This window comes from Emydura macquarii, unplaced genomic scaffold, assembly GCF_026122565.2.
Source record: "Emydura macquarii macquarii isolate MOO-44397 ecotype Brisbane River unplaced genomic scaffold, CSIRO-AGI_Emac_v2 contig_1253, whole genome shotgun sequence".
Classification (NCBI taxonomy): Eukaryota; Metazoa; Chordata; order Testudines; family Chelidae; genus Emydura; species Emydura macquarii.
Window position 1 is genome coordinate 2,894,829 of NW_027131390.1, and position 11,795 is coordinate 2,906,623.

Here is an 11,795-nt window from a genome sequence, read left to right on the forward strand (position 1 = left end):
TAAGGAAGATATGTTAGCGGTAGACGGTGACTGAGCAGTAGGCATGGGGCTATGGGACAGACCTGGATTCGCACCGGTGGGTGGCCAAGGCGAATGCTGGGGTCTGGGGGAGGTTGGTTGGACAGGTCTGCGGTAGGAGAGGTCTAAAAGCGGGTCTGTGGCAGGACAGTGGCCATCGGGTAGAAGCAGAGATGACCAGGGGTGCTGGTGCGGAGCATTGGGCGCATGCTGGGGGATTCTCTCAGACACAGGGTCATGATGTGGGGGTGTCAGCCGTGAACCCCAACCCCAGCCCCAGCTATGAGCCCAGCAGAGGGCGGGGGGGAAGCAGGCCATGACCCAGACACTGCTCACCCCCTCGGTGCGGCGAAGGGCGGAGCAGCGTCTGAGGGCGCTTTCAAAGGGCGCGGGGCAGCTTTTAATACCCGCCCGCTCCTGGGGAAATGGGGGGAACCGGGGGGCTTCGCAGGGGGGGGACCCAGGGCCCGATGGGCCGAGGCAGGGTGGCCTGGGCGGGAGGCCCCGAGGGGGCGGGACGGGACGGGACGGGCGTGTGGGGCTGAGGGACGCCCTGAGGCGAGCGAGGGCCCGGCTCGGGTTGGGGGCGGGGTAGCGGGGGAGGGGCGCTCAGTGGCCGCCGCCGGCCGGCCCCACCCGGCCCCACCCGCGGCTGAGGAGGCGGAGGGAAGCGGCTCGGGTTACCTGGGCGGGCCTCTTCCCGTCTGGCCCGGCCCCGCCGCGCCAGGAAGGGGTCGGAGCCGCAGCCGGAGCCGGAGCGGCGGCTGGAGTCCGGTGGCGGAGCCGGGAGCCATGGGCGCCGCTGTGCCCGCCGCAGCCCGCCGCCTCCTCGCCCTGACTCTCTGCCTCGCGGCCGGGGCGGCCCAGCCCGACGGGCGGGCGCCAGGTACGGAGCGCGCCGGGCCGGGCCGGGGCCGGGCGGCGCTGAGCAGCGGGCTCCTTTGGCTGCAGCGGGCCGAGGTCGGTCCCGGGAGGCGGTGGGGGAGCCCCGCGGGGCGGTGGTAGCAGCCAGGCTCCCTGCCGCGGCTGAGGGGAGAAGGCGGGGCGGGGCAGAGCTGGGGGGGACCGGGCCGGACCGGCTCTGGCAGAGGTAAGCGGCTCCCCGCCCCGCTCTGCCCCGCCGCCACGGCCGGGCCAAGGGCCGTTCACCCGCTGCGGTGCCAGCCCTGAGGAGAGCCAGTGGCTGGGGATCGCGGTCATTAGCGTGCCCGACATCCCGCCGTCGGGGCTGTGTCTTGTCTACACTGCTGTGCGCACACAGACACACACACACACCTGGGGGGGGGGGACGCGTCTCCATGTGTCTTGTCTACACTGCTGTGCGCACACACACACACACACACACACACACACACCTGCGGGGGGGCGACGCGTCTCCATGTGTCGCGTCTACACTGCTGTGCGCGCACACACACACACACACACACCTGGGGGGGGGGACGCGTCTCGATGTGTCTTGTATACACTGCTGTGCACACAGACACACACACACACACACACACACACACGGGGGGGGGGGACGCGTCCCATGTGTCTTGTCTACACTTTCACGCTTGTCTACACTGCTGTATCTATTCCCCCCCCACTTTTAAGCTGTATTTCGATTTGACTGTGGGTCTTTTTTTAAGTGCTGCCCCCCATCACGCCACTGCCCTGCCCCTCTGCAAACAGGAGACGGGGCATGGCAGCAAAAAAGACCCCCCAGAGCTGGGTTGAAATAATCAACTCGCTGGCACTTTATATGTCCGTATTCCTCCCCCCCAAATCTTTAACAATGGACTGAAGTGTAGCACCACTCGCCTCTGCATTTCAGGGTTGTGGGCTGTTTTCCGCGCTGGTGCTGCAAGGATTTACAGTCCTGCTTAATTTTACACACCAGGATTAATCCTACTGAAATTGATGGGATTCTTCACAGTGCATAAAGCTAAATTAAGTGCACATGTGGGTTGGATCAGGGCCATAATTCGCATGTGTTTTAAATCGTACAGCCTGGCCCAACCATTCCTTATCCCTTAATCCTTCCAGCTACAAGTGTGCTCCTGCAAACATTTACTACTGTAAATATTTTTACTCTTGTAAAAAAAACCCGTTGTAAAGATAGTGCCTAATCCTGCAAACAGCAACTATTTCTTTGAATGTGTGATCATTAGATTGCACATTCAGTTCATATAACTTTGACTTTTTCAGCCTAAACTGCCTATAGATTGTGCAAAATTTGAAAGTGATGTGCAATTCAAATTAGGATTTCAGACCCATTGCTTCCTATATCAGTGGTTCTCAACCAGGGGTACTCTTACCCCTGGAGGTACGCAGAGGTCTTTCAGAGGGTACATCAGCTCATCTAAATATTTGCCTAGTTTTACTACAGGCTACGTAAAAAGCACCAGCGAAGTCAGTACTAACTAAAAATTCTTACATATAGAATGCGAAAGTAAGCCATTTTTCAGTAATAGTGCTCTGTGACACTTTTGTGACTTTTTATGTCTGATTTTGTAAGCAAGTAGTTTTTAAGTGACCTGAAACAGGTATGTAAGACAAATCAGACTCCTGAAAGGAGTACAGAAATCTGGAAAGGTTGAGAACCACTGTCCTATATCATAAATTAGTGGGGGGCAATTTAAGATTTTGATCTTCCTGTCTTTATGATTGCATTTGAAAAGGACACAAACATATCTGGCGGCTTTAAACTGCATCTTTCTCAAATTCCTGTGACTGCAGCCACCACCTTTTTAAAAAACAAAAAAACACACTTTCCTAAAAATTTCATACATGGTTCTGTTGCAAGTACCATCAGAGTTTAGTAAAACTTAAAGAATTAAACAAAAACACTTTCTTCAGTTGGGGATTTGAAAACTGTATATTCAGCTCCACTATTCTTTACTGCTTGCATTTGATATTACTTTCTGTAGAATCAGTTTCCCGTTGCTTTTTCTGAAGCCGGGGAGCTCACAGTGACAGCGAAGACAAGGGTTTTTTTTGTTTTAGCTTTTTCTTTTTTAAATCAATAGGAAAATACATCTGTAAACCCACAAAATTGTCAAGAGACTTGAGAACAAGTGTATGAATCGACTTCTAAGTTGGGGGCTTTTTATTTAAGTGTCTAGGATTTCATTTTGACTGTCTTTTTAACTAAGAAGATTCAGTGGAAAAACTTTGTTAATATAATGTGACTGAAATTTAGATTTTAAATGTAAATGAAAATTAAGCAAAGGCTTCCCTGTTTATATAGGATGAGTGTAAATATTGATTCAAAAGATCTCATACCTAATTGTATATAGAGGCTACGTTAAATCTCAGTGACGTTCCCATCTTTGTTAATAGGAACAAGAAAAAAATTCAGATGGAAAACCAGTCTGAAAAGTGTGTGTATATCTGGGAAATACAATTCAGGAGTAAATTCTGTCATATAATTTAGTGCTAAATAACTTAATTAGATCTCGTATTCCATGGGGGATGTTAGCCTAATATGTAGATTACGCTATGTACTAACCAGTCCCGGTTCTGCCAGCTGGTTGTAAATACAGACCCCTATGCTAGAGTGGCACCCAGCTGAAGTCATTAGAGCCTTAGATGTTAGATACAGATCATTTTGGTGGGGTGCAGGGGAGAAATTTAATTAATCATGTGGTATTTTGTATAAATAGTAGTATTTCTGATATTGGGGATTTAAGAATGGTAAACAAGAGTACATCAGTAAATCAATCCCTGCTACAGTTAATCTTTCTGGAGGTCTTACTGATAATAAATCTTGGTCAAAAATAAAATACTTTTCTTTTTAAGTTTTTTAAATGAAAAAATCTTGGTCTTTGAATTGAACCATTGATTTTCTTTTCCTATTATTGTAAACTTTTTAGCTCAGAGGAGTGTCATTTTAATTGTCACTAAATCACTGTACACACCTCTGGAAGAGTGGAAATAATGAATAATCAATATATATTTTAAAATGTAATGTATTGTCCTCCTTAAGAAAAAATTGGAATCCCCTCATGGCTATTGATAAGTACTATCTTTGATTTACTTCCTCTTTCACTTTCATAATTAGTATTGAGCTACTATTACCAGTTCATCTACTATTATCTGTCAACTTTTCTAAAGCTATAGTAATTTACTTAAATTAGATACTACCTTAATTTTATCAAGTTTATTTAAATCATGACTTACCTTATTAATATTAAAATAGAAAGCTTCTTAAATTGGGTGCTAACTATATAGATTTAATTATATGTATTACTGTTTAATCAGATTGGTTATTTTCTACTTGATTTTTAACACTTCAGTGAGGAATGAAGCAAAATCTCATTAAATCATTATTTCTAAATGAACAAATTAAATTTATGAGCAGAAACAATTTGACTGACTGTTTTGCAGAGATTGTGATTATTTTTACTTTGTATTATGATGTTTAGCTAGAGAGATCTATAGGAACAGAAAGGGCATGAAAAAGGGATAGAGTTGCCAGCCATGGATTTATATCTATTTTACCATTTAGATCCTTTCAGCTATAGCTGATCTGCATATCAGACTGATTATGTTAATTGGAATGATGCAGAAATAAAACATCGCAATGGGAACGGAATTTAAAAGCAGAGGTTTCTCTTAAGCAAACCATTCTGCTGTGTTTTTTCCAACAACTCATAGTCTCTGGGGTTCTCAATAATCTTGCACCCATCACATGTCCTGAACTCTGAGATGTGGCTCCAAAATGGAAGCTTCAAAACCATACTAGTATTCGAGAGGAACACATTTGCTTCCCAATTCCAGGGACTGATTGTAAAGCTTTCACCCATCCCTATGTCCTTCCGCCACTGCCCTAACTGTACCTGATCCCAAACTAGCATGCAGATTTGGGAAAGGAGCACTGGTCAACTTCTACCAGAAGTTTAAGTGCACATAGTCAGAAAATTCTAAGTTACGTTGTTGTTAATGCAGGTATTTTACATCAGTATTTAACGATACTTTACATGGAATGGATCCAAATTCATGAAAGCTGAAAAGATTGTGGGAATTGCTGTTCAAATCACTGTGTGGCTGATATTTTAATAACAAAAGTATTGAGGGGGACTTGAGTACTGAAGATGTACTCTATACATGCTTTTTACATCTAAGCCATTTTATCCCCAGAAGTTGACATAAAAGTGTGAGACCTGAAAATTACTTGAAGTATTTTAGGTTAAATTTGTTATGCTCATAAGAGTTATTCAAGGTTTATAATTTGCAAACACAGTTTCCGCTTCATGCAATGTGAAATAGTTGTGTGAGCATAAAATACCTAAAATTAAGGTTTACTAAATGGAAAGTGCATGTAGAATTTTAAAAGGAGTGTCTATTAAAGTTTTTAGCTTGACATTTTTTTAAGATACCTTGTGGAGCCCCACAAAAAACATCTTATGCTTTATGTGCTGGTGGCTGATAATTAGGGGCTTAATCCTGCAAATACTTCTATAAAACGTGATATTAATGTGGAAGTCGTATTGAAAGATTTAACTGAGACTACTAATTGACTTAGTGAGATCGCACTCAGTAGTGAGTGTTTTCAGAATAGGACCCCAGCAGGGCATATCTACTACCTTCTTATGGCATCCCCCTTAAGCAGTGGAAAGGGAAGTGAAAGCAAACAATTTGGAATACAGGCTCATGTTCTAAGCAACAATCAGCCTGAAAGAGCTGTATTTCAAAGGAGTCCTTTTCAGGGCCAGCATTGCAAACCCTAGTGCTAGGGCCGGTTCTCAAGATGCTGCATTTCAGTAACGAGGGGATATGAACAGCAAAATTACAAACTTCACCTACTTACAAACCTTGAAGCACACAATCTTGCTTCAGGAGATGCATTTCACCACTGATGTTCCGGGTTATGCTGTCATGGCTCATCACCATTGCAGGCAGTATGGGATGATACCTTATGTTAGAGAAGATCTGTCCTCTATCACTATATCGATATCTGGTCCAAATTCCATCATAAATGGCAGGCAATCAAGGTGAATGAGTTTGTTCGTTAATATCTATAGAGCTCCATCAGTTAACTGGCCAACCCCCAGTCTGCCCACCTTTCCAGGTCTTTCCATCTACTATGGAGACTTCAGTTCCCACCAAGTCTGTTGGGGCTACCCTGAAAACTACGCAGATGGAGAGAATCTAATGGAGTGGGCATCAGTCACTGATCTACAACTCCTCTCTGACCCAAGGCAAGCCCCCAGTTCTCACAGTAGCAGATGTGCTACAGGCTCTTTCACCTGACATCACCTTTTCATCTTCCCGGCAGCTGCCTCCAGTGGTCACAGAACAGAAGGTACTTGGAGCTTTTCTGAAGTCTCAGCATCTGCTGTCTGATCACCACAGGCATGCAGATATTAACAACAAACACCTTACGGAAGGCCTGGTTGAATTTTCTGAAAGCTCAGTGAGAGGTCTTTCAAGCAGAAGTAGATATATCTATAAGCAAACTAGCTGAAGTTGGACTTGATGTGTTGTCCAGCCAATATAAACGATTCCTACCACACTTCTTGCAAACTAGTTCAAGCAACTGATAATCCATCGAGGGTGACACTGACAGTATATCTCTGGATGTTTGTCAGAGGCAATTAAGCTTTACCAGGAATTCAGATCTGCTGGTAACAAACAGGAATCCATTCCTAAAAGAGTAAGGCTGTCGTTCAACTGCTGGATCAACCAGGCATGATCAATAGAGAGAGAGAGTTACAAAGACAGACTTGCTCATTCTTGTCAGAAAGCCTTGCAGACCATTAACAGACTTTCTGGAGACTCCAGCCTCAGCAAAGAGGAGTTTCAAGTCACTGCCAGTGCTGTCCCATCCGTATAAAGCCTATAAAGCCAGATAGCTGGCAACAGAAGGGAGTGGCTGCTGGGTAAAGGCAGTCACTCCTTGGGAAAAGAGAGGAGTGTTTGGCAGCTGCAGAGTGCTAGGAAGCAGTCCAAGGAAGGAGCAGTGAGAGCAGATAGTGGAAAGCTAGAACTGCTGGATTGAGGATCCCTGAACTGGAACCCGGAGAAAGGGGAACCCAGACCCGCCCTCATCGGCCACCAAGGGGGTGGCCTAAACTGGTGGGGCAGGGAACTGGAAGACTGCCTGACAAAGGATTCAAAGGACTGCACCCTGGAAGGGGAAAACACTGAGTCACCTAGCCGGAGGGCTAACTCACAAAGAGGATGCTGTGGTTCCTGGAGCAAGAAAGGGAAGAGAGAGAGAACTGGAACAACCGTGTGCAAGCTGGAAGGGGGTGTCTGCCTCGAGCTAATCCACAGAGTGACCAGGAGGAGGCGCCAGCCCAGTGGTAAGCGATGGACTCTGTGGTGGTTCCTTTTTCAGACAGCTGGAGAAGACCATGAAACTTACAAAAACAGGAAAGGAGTCCCTACTGCACCTAGGCCCAAAAACTGCCTGCTTCGGTTCCTCCTCCGATGTTTCCAGGAAAACTGCATCCTTAAAATGTGTAAGAGCAAAGGCCGTAGCTATTACAAACCCAGGAGAACCACTGGATGAACCCATCTTTCTCCTTTGTCTCACATAGAAGCTTGTGGAGAGACCGATGTGCATCAGAATCAATGAGATTATCGAACCACAACTGCCCTGGCTGTTCAGGCTGGCTGTAGATGAGGGAGGTACCCAAGCTCAAGTCATTTGCCTTATGCAAGACAGCAAAGATGCCTTTTGAAAAAGACAAGAAAAGCAGTGCCTTTCTGGTGGATCAGTCAGCTGTATGATGCTGCCAGGCATCTGAGGCTATTCACCAAGTTGTCGTAGACTATTCCCTGTAGGGCCATGGTGTGGTTTGTCATGGAAATGGTAACAAATTGGAGCTTCAATTTGGAAACAAATTTGGAAACCAGAGACAAAGTCAGTCATCTTCGAAGAAGCACTGGCCTATTTACCATTGTGGGCCGCATATGCAGTTCTCTCCATGTTGTGGGCCACATCCACACAATATATATACTACCTGCATGTCACATGGGCTGCAGCTGTACAAGCAGCCCGCGGGCTAAGAACCACTGGCTTTGGCATCTCTGTAACAGCCTCTCACAAGGGTCAGTCTACTGTCTCTCCTTTTCAACCTACATACTTATTGGCCTTTGCTGTTGGTTGGTCATAAGTGTGTATATGTAGAAGCCATCTGTTTTGCTGACATGGGTAACTGTCCGCATATCAAAGAGTCACTCAGTCAGGACCACAAATGCTCTGGCCATTTCCCTTGTTCAGTGGAGACTTCCAGTAAATGAGTCTAAGATGGCGGCCACAACCTTCCAGCTGAACAATCACCTGGCCAATCAACCCCTTATAGTCTGTGGTGAGGATCGCCCACTTCCTTTCCAGCCAGTTTTCACATACTTAGGAGTCAGATTTAACTGCAGTTTAACATACTGGTCCTATCTAGAATAGTTAAAGAAAAAGATCACCTGCTGCACTTTCTTGATCCAGAAGCTGTCTGGGGAGCAGAAGCAAATGTTTTACAAACCTCAGTCTTGGTGCTGGTATTCACTCAAGCAGAATATTGTTCAGCAGTTTGGGGCAGAAGTCAGCATATGCCTCTCATTCATTTGGAGCTGAGTACAGCCACCTATATCATTAATGGTTGCTTTAGCCACACATTAACATCTAATTTATATGTGTTGGCTTACATAGCTCCCCCAAAACTTCAGCAAGATGCCATTACCCTTAAAACTGAATGTAGGGTTATAATGGATGACAACAACATGCTGCACACAAAGCAGATGGTGGTTCCAGTAAGTGTAAATAAGCAATACAGAGTTACTACTAGAAGATCTGCCCTCATTCAGAAGAAAACACCTACACCTGCAGTTCCTGCTGACAGCCATGAAAGACTTTGCAAAATCCTTTTGTGGTGGCCATTCATACATTCATGTCCAGTGTTGCCGGTCCAGTTCTAGTCTCAGATGAACGAAGGGCTATCAGGACTGACAGCTATGTCCTTGCAGAGTGGCAGCAACTCTGGGGGGAAAGAGACGGGTATGCTGACAAACTTCAGAAGTCCTACCTTCCTCCTGTTTGCAACCTGGGATGCAGATCTTGGACGAGAGTTAACAGGCTGCTGAGTGGATGGCCAGAGTAGCTGCCACAGTGCAGAAATTTAGCTTATCCCAGTCTTCACAGCATGACTGCAGGGCAGCGATGCAGTCCGTCAAATGTGGTGGGGAGTGCACAATTAGGAGATTGGAGAATGGACTGCAATGCTTTGCTACCCTCAGTGATTCAGCAGTTAGATGACTGAGCAATCTAGATATCAACTTGTCACATGTGAAGGAAGACTATTCCCAAAGCCTGCAGTGGTGCTCATTAGTAAGGCAGGTAACTTCCTTGTTGTATCAAATGGAGGTTGTATTCTTGTTAAACAGAAGAGTCCTGTTTTAACTTTAGCTGTGCTCAAAACAACAGGGTGAAGACAACCTTTGCATAATGGAAAAAAGAGCACAAATAGTGAAAGTTGGGTTTTTTGGTTTTTTTTATTCAAAACTGATAAGAATATATTAAAAGAACTGTTCAAAAACAAATAAAATACTAGTCACTTCTTTTCAACTGTAGGAGTCTGCACATTGACATTAAACAAAAAATGAATGGCGTGGTGGTGTTACTATGCTCTTTGCAATGGAGTGAATGTGATTGGCAGTACTCACTGAGTAGATAAAAAACCAAAACAAAGCTGCTATTGTGTGACAATAATCAAGGCCTCGGGCATCTCCTAGGATTTAATGAGTGGCTGAGGGGTTGAGTACACGGGGAACTAGCCCAGAATAACTATTTCTCAGTAGCAATTCCTCACTACCTGTCTGCATGGACATTCTCTTATTTTGCACTAAGTGTCTTTGTGAGGTTTAGCTTAATCCATTTTGGAAGTGGATTAAGATAAACAGATTAAGTGGACAGATTTACTGGCCTAGAGCAGTGGTTTTCAGCCTGTGCTGGGTCCACAAAGTATGTATAAGATTTCCAAAGGGGTCCGCGCTTCCATTTGAAATTTTTGACAGGTGCGCAAATGAAAAAACACTGGCCTAGAGGATAGGGGAGAAGCTGTAGACTTGAACTGTCTTGAAGCTTTAGATACAGTCCCGTATAATACTCAAAGGGAAATGTGGTCTAGATTAAATTACTAAAATGTGGGTGCAAAAATGGTTGAAAGGCCATATTCAAAGATTAGTTATCAACAGTTCAGTGTCAAACTGGGAGGCTGTATCTAGTGGGGTCATACAGGGGTCTGTTCTGAGTCTGGTACTCATCAATATTTTAATCGGTGACTTGAATAATGAAATGGGGTGTTCACTTATAAAATTTGTGGCTGACACCAACCTGGGAGAGGCTGCTAACACTTTGGAGGACAGGATTAGAATTCAAAATAACCTTGACAAATGATTGAATTTCACCTTGTTGATTTCAGACTAATTCTCCAAAGACAAGTGCCAAGTGTGACCCGTCATGCCTAGGCTAGCTCTGAAAATGCCAAGGTCAGGACAGGTTGCAAAAGGAGAGCAGATTTCCCCCAAAATGGTGGCTAACATGGCAGTTAAATTCACCAACCCATCACAAACAGTGCTCCTGATCCCCCACGCTGGTTATCAAGAAGCTACAACAAGAAATGCACAGCCCCCTTTATTGCATTTCAGTCTCTGGTTCCCAGTCAGCAACTGAGTCCAGTAAAGTGATAAGTTATTAAAACTCTATTTCCTTTACCAAAATGTTCTCCTGATCCCCAAGGGTCAGCCACATTATCAAATCCATATAGGTTTGCATCTCTACCCAAAATATCACTCTGCCAGCCAATCCTTTAGTAACTAAAACTAAAAGTTTATTATAGAAGGAAAGAAACAAATGAGAAGAGAAATGTTAAATGGTCAAAGCAAACAGATCTAGACAAATGATTTCAAAGTCCATATATATCAGATTCTCAGCAGAATTGTGGAGTTTGCAGGCTTGTACAGTTCCTCTGGATGGGTCTCAGTCCTTTGTTTCACAGCTTCAGTTGTAGATGTGTTGATCCAGAGGTAGGAAGCAGGAATAACACAAGATGGAGATGGTGAATTTGCATTTTATAGTTCTGGTCTGCCGTGTGGCTTGTTTCAAATTCAAACACAAGCTCACAGCGCATGGGCAGGGAAAGGTATTTGCAGTTCCTCTGCCCACAGGCGTGTGCTCCCTACATGTCCTGATGATTCAGGTGCTGTCCTGGTTCTCTCCCTAGGTTTATTGTAAAGGTCATTGTAAATGGCCCTCAATGAGTCATTAATGCTGACACTAACTTGCCTGGGAGGATATAGCCCAGTAACCCAGCACAGATTTTTAGATACAGATATATCACATATATCCATAACTTATTATACAAATATGACACATACACATAAACAAAATTATCATAGTTAGCCAGTTATAACCTTTCCAGTGTTACCTGACATGGTACATCTCGTACGAATTATTGTAATTTTGCAATATTGGTATCAATAATATTCTAAATGGTCACTCCTAATCCAGACAGCATCACACCATGTACTAGACTCAGGCTGAAAAAATCAAACGCAAAGTGGGGAATAAGTGACTAAGCAGTAGTACTGCTGAAAAGGATCTGGGGGTTCTAGTGGATCACTACATGAATGAGAGTCAACAATGTGATGCAGTTGCAAAAAAAAGGCTAATATCATTTTGGAGGGTATGAAAAGGAGTGTCCTATGTTAGACGTGGCGGGGGAAATTGTCCCACTGTACAAGGCACTGGTAAGGCCACCACTGTAGTATTATGTTTAGTTCTGAGCACCACATTT

At 44.8% G+C, this 11,795-nt stretch overlaps 1 protein-coding gene across 1 annotated transcript in view; it reads left to right on the forward strand.

Moving 5' to 3' along the window:
• The first annotated feature begins 678 nt into the window (after positions 1-678).
• IL13RA1 (interleukin 13 receptor subunit alpha 1) overlaps positions 679-11,795 on the forward strand; it is a 34,797-nt gene continuing 23,680 nt past the window's right edge. Inside the window, exon 1 of the mRNA XM_067548011.1 lies at positions 679-904. Coding sequence (XP_067404112.1) covers positions 811-904 — 94 coding nt within the window. The 5' untranslated portion in view covers positions 679-810. The remainder of the gene's footprint in view (positions 905-11,795) is intronic.